Source organism: Hakea prostrata, chromosome 6 (genome assembly GCF_041222555.1).
Source record: "Hakea prostrata isolate BN-2017 chromosome 6, UWA_Hpros_2, whole genome shotgun sequence".
Lineage (NCBI taxonomy): Eukaryota > Viridiplantae > Streptophyta > Magnoliopsida > Proteales > Proteaceae > Hakea > Hakea prostrata.
The window spans coordinates 5,413,835-5,434,791 of NC_142605.1; the positions used below are offsets into that span (position 1 = coordinate 5,413,835).

Sequence of the window (20,957 nt, forward strand, 5' to 3'; positions counted from 1 at the left end):
AACTCTACTTGGATAACCAATTCTAACTCTAACTACGAATTGGCAAGACTTTAACTTGCACAAGGAACCTCCATAGCTTACCCTAGAGAACTCCAATCGAAATTCTAAGAGTAGATCTGGAGTCCTAATAAAAGGTAGAATCCAAGTGGAGTTGTATTAGGGGATCCTAAAACAACTTGGAAACACACCTAGACAAGGACTTTGCAATGACTCACAAAATACTTATCCAAATGTGAAAATAAAAATAGATGTAGGGTCTTGAAAGCAAACTAGACTCAATGGGACCCGGACCTAGGACACCACATTAATTTTTTATTTTTCTTACCAAAATACCCCAATACTTGGATGAAATTACTGTGGTTGTTGGCAGGGCCGTAGGGTGCTGCGAAACCCCTGGGCCCCTCATTTGGTGGTCTTGGATTTAGTTTACATCTCTGATGGAGGATGCCATTTCATTATAGGAATTGGAAGGGTTCGAAATGTACTCTGCATTATCTCTACAAAGAATTTTAACCGTAATGCCAAAATGGGTACATACTTCCACAATAAAATAAAAAAATGTGTCAAATAATTCAGAATGCTTCTTTTTAAAATAAACCCAGGTACTTTGGAAAAGTTGTCCACAATTAACAAAATATCTAAAACCCAAATTAGAAATAGTATGATAAGGACCCCCAAAAAGGAGAATGAACTAACGCAAAAGGGTGGGATGACTGGTTAACAACCTGGGGTGGATAGCTCAGTAGGTGAAGCTTTCCAAACTGACATGACCGAAACTGTAACTAAAAAATATGTTGTGAACGATTATCTAATAGTTTCAAACTTTGCAAAGAAGGTTGTCCAAGAAGCTCTTTCTTTGCCATCTTGAAGCTTACATCTGTCCAAATGATCCCCACATTCTTTCACAGCAAGAACCATCTAGCAACTAAGTCAAAACCCTCCCAAGCCCCAGCCCTAATCCATCGTCATTCCCCTCACCTCCCTCCACCTTGCAGCAACACTTCTCCTTCAATTTCTGTGCAAGAAATCCCCAAGAACCCTGCTGTCCCAACCTCCAGTCCAAGAATACAGCATTTTAGGTTACCAAACTCCTTTGGCCAATAGTTCCTGCCCTCTACCTCATTCGAATTCAAGAAGCAGCCCCTTCCCCACCTTGCGTTACCAAGAAGGAAGAAGAGAAAGAAGAAAGAAAAGAACTCTGGCTGCAAGCTTTCCATAACCCCAATCCCCAAAATTTGAACCTTTTCTCAGACTCATTCCATTTTGTTAAAACCCTAACTTCATTTCCTTCTCAATCCATCTATGTTTTTGTTAATCCAAACTTTCCCTAAACCTTAGACATCCCACAACCAACCCATTTTGAAATTGTCAGAACCCTAAAACCCTCCCCAACCCATTATGAAATCCTAGAATTTTTGTTGTTGGTGAAAGAATTGAACCATAAGCTGTTCCATCCTTCTTGGTTAGATCAATTGGGTATCAGAGCCATGGATGGGTTAAAGAAAACTCCCCTATTAAAGAAGATGTTGGATACAGTCCCTCCATGAATATTCTTTCCAAAATCCTTGTTACTGAACCTGATGAAGAAGATTGGAGAGAAGTAGCCTATTCCACACTCGATTGAGCATAAGTGGATCTATAGCTAGAGCCATAATTGATAGTGTTTGATAGTGTTTGCAGTACTAATGTAGCGTAGTTTTCTAGTAAGAAGGCCAAGCTTCTAGTTGAAGAACATCCCAGTTCTTACCAAGTTGGGCTTCTCAACCATGAAGTCATTGATGTAAAATTCAGATGTCTTGTACCTATTGGTGTGCATTCCTATTCTGAAGAAGTATTGTGTGATGTAGTTCCTCCTATGAGGGTGACTAATGTAACTTTGGGTAGACCTTGGTAATTTGACAATGATGTAACAATCTTTGGGAGGGAAAATATTTGTAAATTGACACATAAGGAGAAAATTATTGTATTCCTTCCTTTGAATATGCAAGAGGAATGTAGGAAAAGGAAGGTATAGAGTTTAGTCCCAAAAGAGCCTAGCTCCTAGTTGTAACCTATAGTGACCGTCACCAAAAATTTTGATGATTCCCAAGAAGAGCCTAGTGTGATAATAGAACTAGTTGCCAAGTGCGAGACCCCTCAGCTAGAACTAGAGCCACCACCTTAAGTTTAGGAGCTCCTCAAAGAATTTTGGGACTTGGTTCTAGAAGATCTACATGATTGCCAACATTGAGAGATGTACAACTTGCTATTGACTTAGTGCCTGGATCTTCTCTTCCCAACATGTCAACCTACAGGATGACTCTAGTAGAGCATGAGAAGTTGCAAAGACAAGTAGAAGAACTTCTCAATAAGGGCCATATTGCAGAAAGCCTGAGCCCTTGTGCCGTACCAGCATTGTTGACTCTAAAGAAAGATGGATTGTGGAGGATGTGAGTTGATAGTATAGCTATCCCTAGACTTGATGATATGTTGGACATGCTAACTGGAGCCTCTTATCTTCTCAAAACTAGATCTGAAGAATGGGTACCATCAGATTCGGATCAGGCCTGGTGACAATTGGAAGGCAGCCTTCAAGATTGAAGGAGGTTTGTTCGAGTGGAAGGTTATGCACTTTGCTGTGACAAATTGCACCCAAAATCCTTTATAAGAGTGATGACTCAGGTACTCAAGCTTCCTTGGGAAATTTTGGTTGTTTATTTTGGTGATATCCTAGTGTACAGTAAGGAACCATGAGAACATTTGGCACACCTTGGGCAAGTTATGGACTTATGGGTATTGTGAGAAAGAGTAGTTGTACCTGAACCTCAAGAAGTAGTTCTGCCGAAGGAGTGGAAGTTGATCCAGAGAAGGTTCGATGTATTGAAGGATGGCATTTTCCTAAAAACATTACAGATGTCAAAAGTTTCACTGGCCTTGCATCCTTTTATTGAAGGTCCAATCATGGCTCCATTGACAAATTGGACCAAAACCAGTGGCTACGAAGGCACTCAACATCGTAAAGCAGAAGATGACAGAAGCCCCTGTGTTATGATAACCCGACTTTGACTAGGTGTTTGAGGTTGCCATTGATGCCTCTCACATCGGGATGGGAGGAGTTCTGGTGCAGCAAGGTCATCCCATAGCCTTTTATAGTGAGAAATTAAATGAGGCCAAAACTTAAGTATTCCTTTTATGACCTAGAGCTATATGCAGTAGTTCAAGTCCTAAAGCACAGTCTAGTGGGTAGAGGATTTGTACTCCTTTCTGATCATGAAACGCTCAAGCATCTCCATACTCAAAAGGCCATTAGCCACAAGCATGCTAAGTGGTTGGGTTACCTTTAGGAGTTCACTTTTGCTCTATAATTCAATTAGGAGGGATAACAAGGTTGCAGATGCCTTCAGTAAGAAGGTGCTAGCCATGACGATGATGTCCCCAAAAGTCATTTGGAATTCAACAAATCATCTAGGCATGGGTGGAGCTACATTGGGGCCGGGCGACATTTGAAATTTTCCTTATAGTCCTCTTTTCATGTGTGAAATATCAGCACTTGCCCCCCCTTATTTTTTGAAAAATCCCCCATTCCCTTTTCAAAATTTTGAAAATTTCCCTCTGACCCTCTTTCCATATGTGAAATATCAGTATTTGGACCCCCCCCCCAATTAGAGAAAACTTTTAACATAAAGATGACATGTAGGAAATTCATTGTGTTGTGTGTGAAATATTGTTGGCCCTCCCAATGTTAAATTCTGTCTTTGCCCCTGCATCCAAGATTACCTAGGTGATAAAGATTTTGTTACCAGATATGCATAGTTAACTAGGGAGGTTACCATCCTCACTTCCTCAGTATTCGATCCATGAAGGATTCTTTTTTCAAGGGACTTATATTTGCATCCTTGACACCTCTCTGTGGCAACATCTCATTAGAGAATTACATGGAGGAGGACTGGGTGGCCACTTTGGAGTCTAAAAGACTGTTGCACAAGTGATTGATAAGTATTACTGGCCTTGGATGCGCAAAGATGTGGAGATGGTTATCAGCAGATGCAAAGTATGCTAATTAGGTAAAGGAGGAACTCAAAATACAGGCCTATACTTTCCATTACCTATACTCCATCAACCTTGGAAAGATCTAAGTATAGACTTTGTCCTTGGCCTTCCCCTTACCAAAGGAAAGTTTGGTTCTATCTTTGTAGTGATGGATAGGTTAAAAAAGTCAGAAGACTTATGATGCCAAACACATAGCCAGACTTTTCTTGGGAGACAATGAGAATCCACAGGTTACCCAGTACCATTGTATTAGACAGGGATGTCAAATTCATAAGTTACTTTTCGAAGACCTGGTTGATGACCAACACCAAGCTATTGTTCTGCAACTTTCCACCCCCTAGGCAAATGGCCAAATGAAGTTGTGAACACACCCTAGGAAATCTATTAAGGAGTTTATTTAAAGATTATGAGAAGACCTTGCGCTAAAGTCCTTCACCTTGCCGGAGTAGCCTATAATAGCTCTGTCAACCAAACCATAGGAGGGGCCCCATTTGAAGCATTGTTGGGCATCCAACCCCAATAATAACAACAATAATAAGCCTTGTCCCAACTAAATGGGGTTGGCTACATGGATTATTGCTTTCCAATCAGTTCTGTTTGAGCCATGCTAAATATAAGGCCTACGCTATGCATATCCTTTCTCACCACTTCTCTTAAGGTTATCTTAGGTTTACCCCTTGCTCTTTTAATTCCTTCAATCTGGATTATATTACTACTCCGTTCATGGGCATTTATAGGTCTCCGTTGAACATGGTCGTGCCACATCAAATGACTTTCCCTAAGCTTATCACTTATGGAGCAATTCCCAGACCAATTCTAATATGATCATTCCTTATCTTATCCTTCCTAGTTTTGCCACTCATCTGTCTTAGCATCCTCATTTTTGCTACACCGAATTTAGCTATATGATTCTTTTTAATTGGCCAACACTCTGCACCGTACATCATAGCTGGTTGATCAATAGTGCAATAGAATTTCCTTTAAGCTTTAATGGAATACATCGATCACACAAGACCCTAGGCGCACCTCTCCACTTCATCCACCCTATTTTAATTCTTTGGGAAACATCATCCTCTATATCACCTCTTTTATTTATGATTGAACCTAGGTACCTAAAAGAATCATTCCGAGGAATCTCCTTATCGGCAAGTTTCACCACCTCATCGTCTGCTCGATCATGACTAAAGTTACAAATTGGATATTCTGTCTTTGTTCTAGTTAATTTAAAGCCTATTGATTCCAAACCTACTCTCCATGATTCTAACTTTGTATTAATCCCCACTTGAGTCTCATGTATCAACACAATATCGTCAACAAAAAGCATTCGACTGCTCGATCATGACTAAAGTTAAAAATTGGATATTCTGTCTTCGTTCTAGTTAATTTAAAGCCTATTGATTCCAAACATACTCTCCATGATTCTAACTTTGTATTAATCACCACTTGAGTCTCATCTATCAACACAATATCGTCAACAAAAAGCATACACCAAAGGAACTCGTCTTGAAAGTCTTTGGTTAAATCTTCCATTAACCAAAAGCTTGTTATCTAGAACCATTACCAGCCAAGACCAGGATAAGTAAATAAGCAGATGAGTTCCTAAGGCACATCATTAAAGTGCATGGAGATGTCCTTTTGTAATTGATAACATTGATAATGTCATTTTTGTAATTGTCAATACTCGTTAAAAGTTAAATTCCACCAAGAACATATTTCCTAAAATGTTTATCAAACATATTCTTGTTTTGGAACTGTTTAAGAAATATTTTTGGAACTATTTATCAAACGCTTAAAATTGTTCTAAAAATATTTTCTAAGCATATAAACACTTAAAAATGTTCTTGGTGAAAAATAGTGCTCCTAGCATAGAAATGTTATCAAATGCATACTTGGTTACACCTATTTGAGTCAAACCATATCATAATGGAGCACCCAAAGGCATGCCACCTCAGATGATTTTCTCTTAAAAGTATATCATGTATTGGAGCTACTCCAAAATGAATTGGACTGTGGTCATTCATTTTATCCTTCCTAGTTGTTACACTCATCATGGACACAAGACTATGCATTTCTAGCTCCTCATAATGACAACACATAATGAGGGAATCACAGGGGAGGGACTCCGAAAATATTTTGAAAGTGATTAGATTGTTTTGTATGTAACATAACAGATAATATAGGTCCCACATAGTGAAGGATATGGAGCAAGTTATCATAAGATGTAGAGTTTGCCAGCTAGCAAAGTGATAGGCAAAACACAAGGATTTAATCTTCTCTTTACTACTACTATCACACTTGCCTTGGACAGACATCACCATGGATTTCATCCTAGGCCTTTTCCTTCTAGTTGAGAGAGGTATCACTCCATCTTGGTTGTTGTAGATTTGATAAGAACCTTCTAATTCATTAACAAAATTAATATCAAAACGACTGATTAATAAGATAGAACTGATTTTAATGGTCCCAGTCACTCCCACCTTATGGTGCTCCTCAGCCTACAGCTGCCCAAGAATCAGTCATACATCATTCAATCCCTCTCTATTCAATTTCCCCTCTATTTATTACCCCTTAACTAACCCAAATACTCTCTCTCCTTCACATGGCGTCATCCTAAGGCCCTAACACTACTGGCCCCTCGAAATTCACCTTGTCCTCGAGGTGAAGGAAAATTTGAAGTTTGGTCTTCACTCTTCACATGCTTGCCGCATAACCACACTAGTTCAGCTTCTTGAAGGACAGCTGTCCTTGGTGTCCCATACACTTGGTACCCCCTCAACCCCAAGCAGCCCACGTGAAGGAGAAACCTTGAAAACTTCAGCTGATGTAAAGAACACGCTACGAATAGCCATCCGAACTGGTTCAGCTGAAAATCAATAAGAGAAGGAACATTATAAAACCCATCATCTGCTGTACTAAGTTCAGCATTAACATATGAATTGAGGACTTGCAGCAGGGTGTCAACAGTAATCTCCGTATTGGCATTGGCAACCAATGCCCCTAAGGTATTGAAGACAATGCTTTTGTTCTCATCAATAACCAGAGAAAACATGTTTGTCAACACACAGTTAAGTTTGCAATGAATTGTGGCTGCCCAAGAATGATCCCAACTAATATCCAAAAGTGTCCCAGGAGGACAAATGTTGTCAATAGTCCCAAACAAAGCAGCACCTGATTAAATAGCTCTTTGAGTAGCATCAATACTTTCTAGAAACCACAGAACTTTAAGGGCAAAATCCAAAAATAAGGGATCCTTCAATCGACCAACAGACTCAAGGGAAATGGACCAAATCTGTCCGTAGGCCTCCAACAAACCCTTGTGAACGGGTACCGCTACTTCTCCTTCAAGATGATCCATCACATATTGAAGCAGTTCTGGTAACCCGAAGAGCAAACGTGGTATAGGGCCTACTTGCACCTAACCCCTATACTCGTGGCCATCATCACAGTAGCCCTCGTCTTTGGTGATGGCAAACTCACGTTCGATGCTTGAATGGGTTACCTCGAGGAGGTCTGCATGGCGTATGCACCCATCGGGGTCATCGTCGACTCTGAGGTGCAAGGCCATCGTTGTCGGGCTCAAAAGGGCCTTCTCTGCCTCTGCCATCGCCCTCTGGTGTTGCTGTTTCACAAACCAGAAAACCCCCTCTGTCGTGCTTGAGTGTTCTGCGAGAGAGCTAGAGGTTGGGGATGACAGTTCGGTCAGTTTGGGGTTCAGATGGACCATGGACTGGGTGGGTACGTGATTCGAACTAGTCCTTGGGTTGGGCCTTGTTCCATGTTTACTAGTTGGGTCTTGGTTACTAAAATGCTGGGTTGGACTTTGAGTTAAAGGAATGGGCTGGCCCATAGTGTTGCTTTTGAATCGGTTAAGCCTAACCACTTAAAACCATGGGCTAAGGAAAATGGGTAGAAATTGGGTTGATGCAATAGAATGGGCATGGGGTTAATGAAATAGGATGTGCCTGAGGTAGGTCTTTTAAATGGGTGGTGTACAAATACAAACCATGGGTTAAGAGAAATATGTTGGGCGTTGGTTTGATGGAATGGATTGGGCTTTGGGTCATGAAAATGGAATTGGCCTAAGATAATTCTTTTGAATGGGTTAGGCATAAGCATTTAAAATCATGGGTTAAGAAATATGGGTTAATGAAATGGAATGGGCTTGGGGTTAATGGAATGGGTTGGGCCTAAGGGGGTTTCTTGGGGAAACTGACGGCCCAATCTTTGAACTTGGTTCTCTTGGGCCCAAGTTTGATACTTTGCATGTCATATCCCCCCAGCTGGTATCCTACTTGGAATACCCAGAGGTGTGATCCACAGCCTCGAAGATCAAGTTTAGGGCGATCATATCCCACATAGCACAATAATATAATCAAGAGCAAGAACAATTCATTGTATTAAAGTAAATTAAGAAACAATCCAGTATGGATCTCAGAAGGATCACAAAAGAATATCAAATTGCGGAATAAAAGATACCAATCAAAGAGATAACCGTAGAGTATAACGGAAAATAACTCTACAGACTAAAGCGGAAGGTGGATCAAATCTAAGGTATTACAACTGAAAGAAAAGAAAAGGAAACTAAGAATCATTCTTAAAGCTAAACAAAAAGAGTAATGCTTCAAGATCGGGCTGGTACGCTCTGTCATCATACGGGTATGTTTCATTGTATTGCTCGCAGTCGCTAACATCTTTGAAACCATACGAGCCACACGCCGTGGCCTCGTAGTTTGGGATCTCGCAATCTTTAGTACCTGCAACACAATCTAAAGAAAACATGTTCCCTGAAGGGTGAGCTCAAAAGAACTCAACAAGCAATTCAAACATAATTAACAATTATAAACAATCACAATCTCAAGAACAATATCAAGACATGAATGCAAATGATGTGAGACCGTATGCAAGTATGCTTTTAACTCTATATATGTTGGTCTCTATTGGCAGACACACATTAAGATAAATCATCATACTCTTCTGGGTAGGTCTCAAATCACTTTCCTTTAACCTCCTCGGTCTATGGGGTTCTCCGTGGGTAATTAGGTTAAGGCATCCTTCCTGGACATTCTATGGCTGGGGTTTAGGTTAACACTATCGCTTACCACCATTAGTATGAGTATCGACGCGTGTCAGGGTTAAACTTAACCCAATGCAAGTCATCTACTAAGTCACATCTACTTAAGGTCGGATACGTCAATTCCTCGCTTCCCGCGATCCTTTCTGGTATCTTTCCCCTAGAGTCACCGTATCCTTCCCGATTATGTAGACTCTTAACCCTTTTGGTCATCCATATATAGTAAACGAGAAGCTCTCGTGTCCCCTTATGTCTCTCGCCTTCTTAGGCGCCCACGAGCCCAAGTTTTCTATATGCAACCATACCAATGAATGGCTCCCACATGTGATTTATGTCCTCTCAAGGGTTGGTTACCGGTCTTGAGCGCCCACAAATCCCCATTGCTGCCACGGGTCATTCAGTCTCAATTCCCCTTCCAATAGGGTCAGATATGACAGGGTTTCCTTAGCCAAGCACTTCTAGACTAATCCTAGGTATGTCAACCAGTAATCAAAGAAAGCGCCAAAGACACCATAGAAAAGCGTCCCATACCACCTCCACTGGTGTCCAAAGACAAAAACGCCAAAAGGGGATTCCCAATTCCACAACCACAACCACAACCTAGGCAATCACATCACATCATGATTCCATACATATATCGAAGTCCATTCACAATCCCAATCATTCCCATTCGTAATAAATATGTAATTCACATCATGACATGCATATTGTAATTATAAAAGTAAAACAATATAGAAAGAGTTCTAAAGCAGTAGCTAACATATGCATACAAATCAAACAACATATAGAATGCAATATGTCAATTGTGAGTGAATGTACTCACCTTGAATTCGATTTGTAATCCTCGAGAAAGAGATCAAAGGGCAAGTCCAAAATCACCAAAATAACCCTAAACAAACATGTAAAGAACATAAGGAACAAACCCTAACGATTAGAGACGAAACGGAAGCAAAACAAAGCAAATTTGCTATCACTGACTCTATTGGTCGTTCAGGCTTGGTCTCTTGGAGCGACCAATGCGCTGCGGTACGGACAGAAAACCCTAAATTGGTTGTAAAATCTTCGTTTGAAGTCTGATTACTCCAAAATTCAAAGGGGAGTTCCACGAAAACATACTAAGACTATCTATAATGATCTAAGCATCAAACATGGTCAATGGAATAGAAATCTAATCAGATCAATAAAATAGGCTTAAACCGACATCGATAAGTTCGCTGATTTCACGGAGAGACTGGAGTGAATTGGAATTCACTCTAGGAAAGAGGGAACAATAGATCATGCTTAGAAAACAACCTAGGAATATATTTAAAAGAGATTAGAAATCAAACAACTCAATTTAGAATAAGATCATGGTTATCATTTAGGTTAAACACCGAAATCACACCGTATTGTCTACGGAGAGAATAGAGTTAATGGGGATTCACTTTAAGACTATGAGGATCTAAGATTAGGTCATTACAAAAGCATAAAACCTTACTCACAATCACGAAATTGGGTAGAAACAGAAGCGAGAGAAAGATCTAGAGAGAAACAAATCGATTACTAACCTTATAGAAGAATATTCGATGGAGAAACTCCTATTGATGCTTGGGGATCTTCCTTGGCTTCAAAGAGGAGGTTCTAATGTTCTTCCTACATTCTCCTGAGGCTTTAGAACATTATGGGACGAATTAGAACAAAAAAACATTTAAATAAGGCTTCAAAAACCTAATTTCCAAGGAATTGACCAACCTGCCGCTGTCACCTTTGGTCGGTCAGGGTTGGTCGCTTGGAGCGACCGAGGTGGTGCGCAAGGCCAAAAACAGGTCTTTGATCCGAAAGCCACAAACTCCACTAGGACTTATTCCAACATAGAAAAGTGTCTTACCTAGCATTGTAGGACCTTCTAAAGGTGTCAATACTGTATTTTGGTCCGCCTTTCAAGTCAAACTTCATTCTAATCACATCATCAACCAAATTCACTCGGGGTTTCCATACTAAGATCTTCATCAACAACCTCCAAGGGTTCTAGGTCAGACCTAATGGGTTCAAATTTCTTTAAACAGAAACCTTAGCCACCGCCATCTTGAGTTTTCCACCAATTGCCTCTGGCCTCCTTCAATTCTCCTTCTTGCAGACCTTTGATCTAGCGGCATGATTTCTTGCTGCTGAAACTTTAATCCGGTAGGTTTTGGCATCCAAAGTTCTCACTCTTTTCTTCTCTCTTCTTCACAATCGGTGAGCAGGATTCCTAATAACTGGCTGTCTTCTTCTGACCAGCATCCCAATTCTAATTGAAGATGTTTCTCATCATGGACACTCAATTCGTTTCTTCTGTCTCTTGCTTCGACCACAATACTATTGATATTCATAGCCGAGATGAGTGTCTTGTTTCTCCCATCACCGAAATCAATTGTTAAGGCCTCCATGAAGCTTGCCCAATCCAACTTCGGCCAGCACCTCCTGTACACCCAATCTAACATGTCTCCTTCCAAGTATCGAACAGCTACTCCCAACCATTGGTCACTCTCGATGTGGTGTTCCCAGCAAATAGCCATCTTTGCACATCCTCTTTGCCTGAAAACAGTGGCAATACCATCGCTTCCTTGGGTCGAACTGCTCGATGCCCAGTTGATAAGAACCCTCTAATTCATTAACAAAATTAATATCAAAACGTCTGCATTAATTAGATAGAACTGGTTTTAATGGTGCTAGTTACCCCCACCTCATGGTGCTCCTGAGCCTACGACTACCCAAGAATCACTCATATAACATTGGATCCCTCTCCATTCAATTTTCCCTCTATTTATTACCCCTCAACTAACCATAATACTCTCTCTTCTTTACATGGCGTCATCCTAGGGCCCTAACACTGCCACTTTTTCCACATTTCTGTTGGAATGAGTTCGTAGCTTTTTCTCCGGTTTTGTTTTATTACCCGAGGCACTTAACCCTATTGTGCACCCACTTGCCTTCACTCAGGGACTTTCCATTTTGTAAGCGAAAAGAAACAGACAAAAGCAATAGGTGCTACAGTGAGAGAGAAGCAAAAGGTACTAACCCTGAAGATCAACTCCAGAAAGTAGATAAGAGCGTTATCAGTCTCAGGTCAATCGACAACATTGATGAGGGCAGAGATTTCGTCACAACCACGATCATCGCCTCCACCCATTCCAATCCAAGTCATTGATTGTGGCCTCCATTTAGGCTATATGTCACCGAGATGCCCTCTCAGTCTCAGCCGAGGCCCCGGCCAGGCCAGCCTGAAAATCCTAAGAAAAATTTCAGCTATTGCTTAGAAACCTTAATGGACACCATGGTGGGATCGATGGAGATCTCCGTATGCATGATGCCACACACCTTGGTTTCGCTATTTTATTGCCACACTTCTCATCAAATTTGTTTTTGGAGCAGCAAAACACTTTAGAGTTGTTTTGCAAAGCCTTTGTTTTTTGGAGCTAGATTTAGCATTGGCCGTTTTTCTAGCAAACAAAAACAAACCAGTTTACTAAACGCATTTCAAGTGTTTTCTGTTCTCATAGCACATTAAAACAGGAAAAATGTTTTCTGGGAGAGTTATCAAGCGCGCCCTAAAAGAGCGAAGGCATGCATAATAACTTGTATAGCTTAGTCCTCAAAATTTATACCAATCATGCTCTTGTTTTTGTCTTCTTCAATTCTTCGACACTCAACATAGACAATGAGACCACTACAGTACTCTCTTCAACTCATGACCCCAGTCTCCAGCCTTCAGTATGGATGGAAATGAGCAGCCAACAATCCAGTTTGGTTTTGTCTTCGTATCTATTGTTGAAGTTGGTGTTCAAAATTTTGCTTTTTGGACACTTAGCCAAATCCCAAATTCATTTGAAAGTGAAGTTAGCTGTGGATATGGTACTGTTGTGTTTGATTTGAATTTAACCTGCTCCTGTCCTAATTATGTTTTTCCTATTGACCTTTATATAGTTGCCTTAGAATTAGTAGCTTGTTTCAATTGAAGATTCACCTTCATCTTACATTCTTTTATCATAATCATTTGTCTAGCCTTTTCTTTAATAAAATACACAATGGAGAGAAAGTGGTAGAGAGATTAGTGGCAGATACAAGATTGACATTGGTTGCCATCTACATCAATTCCTAAAACCCTTACTGGCCTGGAATTAACAATCTACTTATGACACCTGACAACTCTTCATGTGAAGAAGCAGAAGCGCCTTCCGAAGGTTCAGGTCCTCCATAAGCTTCACCACACCATCTCAAATAAGTCTGCCCAACAGCTTAAAGGCCAAAACAAGTTTTATCTCCTACAAAGGAAGATATGCAAGTTGTAGCACATATATGGATCCCCTTTGCTCAATAGCTGATTAGACTTGCAAGTTGAAGTTCTTTGCTTAATAGCTTATCAGATATGCAAGTTGTTGCTCTCTACATATGCAGTGGATTTTTCATGTTTTATCCCGACAGAATTTCCAAATCTCTGGCTATTCCACTATATAGACTAGATTAGCAGCAGGCTTTCAATGGATCTATTTTTGAACAACGTTGACCATTATCTACACCTGGTCGGCCACCATTGTGTAGACTATGAAGAGTAGAACACCTCTTGAACTTCCACTGGATGAACCAACCGAGCCAACCGCTCTCCATCTGATCAAGGTTGCTCTTGTAACCAGTGGATCATGCGTCGGCCATCTGCTATATCCAGAGCGGATCAACTGCTATTGCTGTCACTGGTTTTTTTCACAAAGTGAAGTACATGACTTAGACATCTTTTCCAGTAGGTTCTCATACCATGCCAAGTGAACCAATATAAGGTCCATTCGGGTAAGCGAAGGAGTAAAGGTTATTGATAAAGGTCAGCTTGACTTATTTTGTACCGTAGTTGTCAAGGCGACAAGGCAAGGCTAGGCGATAGAGGGCAATGAAAATCAACGCGAGGCAATGAGGCAAGGCTAGGCGATAGAGGGCAATGAAAACCAACACGAGGCGACAAGGTGACACTAGGTCGTCTTGACCAAAAAATGGGCCTAGGGTGGCTGCCTAGGCATGCCTAGGTGGATGCTTTGACAATCATGTGCTGCACTATCTTAGGCTTTTCCAGATTCAGTTTGTAAGTGTTAGTAGAGCTTGAGCACTTGTGATCATTGCATAGGAGGATTATTTAGATATTACAAGACGAAGACAACAGTTAGGTATATTCCAGCAACCTAAATAAATGGTGTCAGTGCATCCCCCTAACAAATAATAATGAATGCTCCAAACTTGGCTCGAGTTGCATGAACCCTAATGCTTGGCTTCACTTTATCTACCAGTTTGAGTTCCCCCACCAATTCATAGTCTTTTGGGCAGCTTGATATCTTCCAGTTAATTGCTTCGTTCTAGTGACACACTTCTCAATGCTTGGAACCTGTATACTCAAAAAAAATCACTTGAAAGAGCTGAATAGCTTTTTCATACATTCACAGACTACTTATGACACTCGTTACTCTATAGTCTGGTTGGTTGCTACCCTGTTTTTCTGCAGTATTGCAAGCTTGGTCCCTGATTCTGTCTTCCTCTTTCGAACTATTGCAATTCACCATTGACATCTATTTTCTGCTGTAAAATTCTGAGAGCACTCAGTTTAAATTATCTTCTTTAAACTCTTGATCTATCAGGAGCCTAATGTACCTATTTTTGGAATTAAGGTTTAAGGACTGCATTACTTAACCTTTTACATTTATCTTTAAAAGTTGGAGCTCCTCCTTAATGTTACAGTTTAGCTTGATTGATGAGCATGAGAAGCTTAATACTTGTCAATTTGTGATACATTGCCTTGGGGTGGGGATCAAATTTTTATCTTTCCAAAGGTGTTATTTTTATGGGGCAGGTCGAAATCTGTTAATCATCTTCTTATCCATATGCCTTTTCTAAAGCAATTTGGAGCAATGTAGGACTACTTTGATCAGTACTGGGATACAAGATCTAATGGGTTTCTAGAAAGCCTCCACATTTCCAAGAGGATAAAACTGTGTGCTGTTATGTTTTCCTCATATGCATTTCAACCATTGCATTATAACTGAATATTTTGAGGGTAGGTGAGATTGACTCAAGGAATGTGATGTCATTGTCTGTAGGGTCTGGGGAGGTTACTAATGCACGCAGCCTTAACCACACTACATAGAGAGGCTGTTTTAAGGGATGAAACATGATCACTATGTTGCAATTGAACAATCTTACTGTTCCAGAGCCGTTGTTTTGTACTGAGCACCTAGCAGTTTAAATTACCAGTGACAGGTCTGGGAAATAATTTTATTGTTGTAATATCTGGACATACTTCTATAATTGCTAAGGTGTTTCTTAGGCGTCCCTTAGCATCACCCAGGTTTCTATGCTCTTTCTTGGGTCCCAGGCAGTAGGGTTCCTGTTGACACTTAATGTGTTATATTGATTTAAGTTAGTTGTTTTTTATGATTATGCTTATCCTATACATTATTGATTAGATGCTGCTTTTCTCATCTTAGGCCATAGTAGCATGTTTTATGATATAAAGATTATTTTGTGAAACTTATATTACATTATTCATATACTGCACCCCTAGGCTGGCACCATGTCATGTCTGCTTTCTCCCCATCACTTCGGATCACCTAATTGCCTTGACAACTATGCTTAGTAAGAGTAGTTATGGGAGCCAAAAATACTAAATTACAAAGGAAATAGCTGGAGAGGTTCATTACTCAATTCTGATGCTTGTGTTATGTTTCTTATGAATCTTGACTGCAAAAAAGTTATGTTTCTTTAAGACCAATTTTAACTTGAACAGGGTGCACATTGAACATCACCCTCAGCAAATAGAGGTTGTTTCTGTTATAGTGGAGGACAGTAAAAAAACAATTTACAAGAAGAAACAATTTTGTTAACCCTACACTGGGAGGTTTAAAGCATTGTTGTGGGTCTTCTAGTTGCTTTGCTTCATTTATTTCTGTGTATTATACAACGGAAAACTGAACAGCTTACTGCTGCTGGCCTGATTTGTTTAGCTTTTCTGTGCTTGTCAATATATGGGACTCAGACTGGGGCATCTGTAAATAGTCACTTTCTATGTGGATATGTGCTGATTTCTAGTGTAACCTTGAACAGTGAAAATTACCAGGTCCATTCCCATGCCCCCAAAATAGATGGTCTTGTTGAACTATTATTTTCTGGAAAGGATGTTCTCTCATTAATCTGACAATTACTGTTTGCGACTGTCAATTCTAGGTCTGATGGAAAAGAGATGGTCGTTGACAACGATTTTTTAAAGACTAACAATCCTCTTTTGGTATGGTCCTTCAATGCTCTTTATGGTTCCTTCTTCCCTTTGTAACTTCAAGCTACTAAGTCACAGGATGTGGTTTCATTCTTGTGCCAGTTGATCAACTATTATGAGCAGCATCTTCGCTATAGTCCTCTAAAATGAAAGCGTACTAGAAAGGTATGGATTGAATACTGGCTGAAATGCAACTGCATCATAGAGTTATTAATTTGTTATGTTGTTAGTTGAAGTGTAAGAGAACATTCTATTTTTTCTTTGCAGGGTCGACACCGCAGAATTTCTTCGGCAATATTTTCTTTTTTGATAGTGACGGCAGTTAATATCCATAGGGCTGGAGAATTCACTTGGCTGTTGCCCCCCCCCCCCCCCCTCCTTTTTACCCTTTCTTCTTTTGAGGGGATGCAAAGTGCATATATTGCTACACTGGACAAAATTTGTGGTAAAGTTGTGAATTTGGTGAAAGAACATCAGCTGTATAAATACTTATTGTGTACAGTACTATTTTGGTGGTGAACTTTCTGTTTGGGTTATTCCTCCAAACTTCTACAAGAGAATGTGCTGTGTATAAGGACTTGTTGGACTTGATGTTTAGATAAGACTACTGACGTTTACAACTGCTGTTATCCTGATGGGTGGGCCTAGGGCTCTCATCTTTTTATGTAACTAGTAGGCAGAACCCAAACAAAATTAAAATGTTTTGCTGAGATTTCAGATTGTGATATAATGTATTACTGAATCTGTATTCTTCCATATTGTGTTTTCAACCTTATATTTCTTCTTCTTTTAATCGAAGTGTGCTGAGGAGGCAGATATTGAACTCTTCTTTACCATACAAGAAACAATTGTTGTCTATGTTAGTAAGGGGTTGTATGGCAATGATTCTGCGCCCCAATTTGTCCATTTCTGCACAGAATTAACTTCTTATGATTGGGTGCCACTTGCTTAATTTGACACAGAATATCTATTAAAATCTTGTATGGTTGGGCACGTTTCTCTAGCAAATGGGCAAATAATCTTGTATGCATGTACAAAATGGACAGTTTTTTTTACAGGTGCTCACATGAAACCCTACTAAACTCAGGGTGGGGCATGGTAGGTTCAAAACCATCAAGGCCAAACTTGAACCCTTACCAACCTAACCAAATTTTACAATTCAAATCACTGCAAAACTCTAATTAGTGAGTGAGACATCAACTACTGATGCACTAAAATTCACAATATTTGACAATATCATTATATACTCTTCAGGTGAAAGGGTAGAATTTGGTCTCAAACAAAGTGATAGAGAAATACCTAAAATTTCTTTCACGATCGAATTCAATGTCTATATTGCATGCACACTTGCAATTAACAAGTATCATTATCATGTAAGAAGAAGCAAGGGATCATAATTACATTGTAATTATGGAGATTGATAGACTGGACTAATTTTTCAAAATTCTCAATAAAGTAACCAAGCCCAACATATTCCATCTATCTCTGCCCAGCTTTTTACAGTTTTAAAAAATGGTTACATATATTTGTGGAGATCTTAAATTCTCTAATTTATGCTAAAGCATTTTCATGAATTCATGCAAGTCAGTTCAGTTAACTACTCCTTCCATTTACTTGAATCCCACAAGCAGCCTTCGAAGTGCTCCAACAGATGAAATTGTTACCGTGCATGGTTATGTGATTAGCATATCTGGTAGGGAGATCATTCCTGAAGAGACTTCCTCAGCACTTTTAATCATCTCCCGTCCCTGTAAGACTGTGACAAAAGAAGTATTTATTATTTGTTATTCCAGGACGAACATAATTAATATAAAAAATCTATATATAACAAATGATGATATTAGTTTTCATCCTATGAGATAAAGCAAGGTGGGACTCATTGGCAGGTGTATACCCAATTTGCAGCAAAATATTTTGGTTTAGATTACACACTAACCATCAAGAACATAGTTCAGTTGAGCCTTTTCCCAACTGAATAAGTTCTATTTAAATGGTTTGACAAGAAACTAGGCTTTCCAAAAAACTGAATTTATAAAATGAAATGCTATTCAAAAGAATTGGGCTTTCCCTTCATGTCACAGTTATGTTATGGTCATTCCAACAACAATCTAAAAAAAAAAAAAAAAAAAAAAAAAAAAAAAATTTTGGGTTTTTTTTTTTTTTTTTTTTTTTTTTTTTTGTTTTTTTTTTTTAGGGATTTCTCCCCGCCCCCCCCCCCAAAGAAGTTGTGTAATGAAAACCATGGTGGGAGATCTCGCTCTCGAGCGAGATCTCGCTACCATGAAAAACCGAGATCTCGACCATCTCGGCGAGATCTCGGTCGAGATATGCCATTTTTTGGGCGTCAACTCGGTAGCCCATCTCGGTGGGTTTTAAGGTCCCAGTTAGGCTAAAACTTGGTTTTTAGCCTATTTGATGCCTTTTGAACACACTAGTGGCCTTGGATTTGTGAGAAAACAGCCCTAAGTATGATTTCTAAGTCTACCCATATTGTGAAACCGAAATGCTGTAGGATTAGAGAATGCAAGGTTATATAACATATAATATAAAACCATTAATGCTGTAAGATTAGAGAATGCAAGGTTATATAACATGTAATATAAAACCTTAAGGCATATAAATGAAAATCATGTGTATCAAATACATCAAATAACTTAAATGTCATCAAGATAACATTCATATGAGTATTACAATCTTAACTTTCAAGAATAGAATGATAAAAGTATACAACCGTTAAAAGTTTTATATAAGTCATTAACGCATAAGTTCATAAGACAAGTAGAGGATGATTGAGCTTTCTTTGATGTTGTAGATGTGCTAAGAGTAATTGCAAGTGAAACTTTGGCTGAAATCTACAAAAAATTTGGTAAAAATTGAGAGTTCCAGCGAGATATGGCGAGATTTGGGGCGAGATATGGCGAGATATGGCGAGATATGGCGAGATATAGCGAGATATGGCGAGATATGGCGAGATCTCGAGCGAGATATCCCATCTCGCAGATCTCGCCCTTGATCTCGTCTCGGTTTATGAAAAAACCGAGATATCTCCCCCCCCCCCCAAACCCCCCGCCCCCCCCCCCCCCCCCCCCCCCCCCCCCCCCCCACAAAAAACCCCCCCCTAGTACCCCCCTGTCCTTGTGCAACTTCTCGGTAAAGGTGGAAGGAATGAGGAATTCAACACCATCTTTACAATTCAGCATTTAATGCACTCAAGATCCTTAATATCTCGTTGTGGATAAGGAAGTTTCTGACTCACCCCAAGCTCACCGGCACCTCTTTTGTCCTCCCTATTGTGGGTTGTTGTCACGTCAGTATCAGTCTAACGCTGACCTTTGATTTGTCATCAAGATCTTCCATCGATGGAATGATCGCGCAGTTTGGCTTATTACACAAGCCTCTCCAAGAAGTCATCTCCACCCTCCATCTCATCAGATGAGCATCTAAGGGCTATGCAACGTCCACTATCTCTTTAGGTATGGATCGGCTATATAACCCATGACTATGCGTTAATAACGGTAAGACTTGAATACTCCAGCCATTACTCACATGCATTCACTCCTGAAGACATTCTCTTCTTCATCCTCTTGAGCATTTATTCCTCAAGGATGAGACTCTAGTTCTTTTACCTAAACTGACTTAATCATTGGAGGTGGCTTCCCGTCCCTAGAGGTGGCCCATTCTCACCTTTGTTTTGGTCTCAGGAACCAGGCCCAGATCAAGAGCGAACCAAGGAGCTGAGAGCACATTTTCACCACAACATTTGGCGCTTCCCAGTAGCTTTCTCCTTGTTTGAATCTTTCAGATATAAAAAATGATAGGAGATAACTCAATCGACGGAGTCTCCAAGTCTCAAAAAAACCCTCGTCACAAGAGGAAGGGGGCTGGCCGAAGGTTTAGAATCTCAAAAAATACACTGGCCCTCACGGGATGTGAGTTTTAGGGGATTATCCCTGCGCTACTTGTTGATCCTCCCCAGGGAGTGACTCACATATCCAATCTGGATATTGCCCCACGTACCGACGTATACCTATGGATGCTAGAAGCAAATGGCTCCTTCCAGCCAATGGTGAATCAGTGGAGTCGATTCGTACTTTTCTCCATTTCAACCGCCGTTTCGCCTGGCACAAACGAATCCTACTCTTGTCAACCTAAAAAGCAGAGCTTAGGAAAAGAAAGTAAACACGCTTCATGCTCAATAAATGAAACACAAAGTAGTGAGGAAACCCCAAGCTACAAGTGAGGGAATGTATCGGTCTGCCCTTGAGAGATTGAAATCTCATGCAGAAAGACATTCCTTCCTTGGAGTTAGTGCACAGCCACTACAGGTCTCAAAACGTAGAAGAATGTTTAGAGGAGCGTTCACTCCCTCAATAAGTTATGATCTGCAGTTCTCATGTAGATCCGAGACTTAGGAGAATCAGGGTTATTGAAAACCCCTAGAAGAATACATGCATACCCCCATAATGGGGCTTGCATGTCTATATACTGCTGTTGCCACCAAAAACAGAGGGCACCATGCTAATGACTACCAAATGTTGAAAGTGGAATAAAGAAGTTGATCTCCAGAGGGCACTTAAATAGCATGTAAAG

At 40.1% G+C, this 20,957-nt stretch overlaps 1 protein-coding gene across 2 annotated transcripts in view; it reads left to right on the top strand.

Moving 5' to 3' along the window:
- The window catches only part of LOC149012159 (chromo domain-containing protein LHP1), a 48,948-nt gene extending 31,746 nt beyond the window's left edge, over positions 1 to 17,202 (top strand). The window contains exons 5-7 of one of the 2 annotated variants that reach the window (XM_089158052.1): positions 16,319 to 16,379; positions 16,470 to 16,532; positions 16,635 to 17,202. In XM_089158052.1, coding sequence (XP_089014178.1) covers positions 16,319 to 16,379; positions 16,470 to 16,517 — 109 coding nt within the window. In that variant the 3' untranslated portion in view covers positions 16,518 to 16,532; positions 16,635 to 17,202. The remainder of the gene's footprint in view (positions 1 to 16,318; positions 16,380 to 16,469; positions 16,533 to 16,634) is intronic. The other variant, XM_089158053.1, reaches the window with a different exon arrangement.
- The last annotated feature ends 3,755 nt before the right edge of the window (positions 17,203 to 20,957 follow it).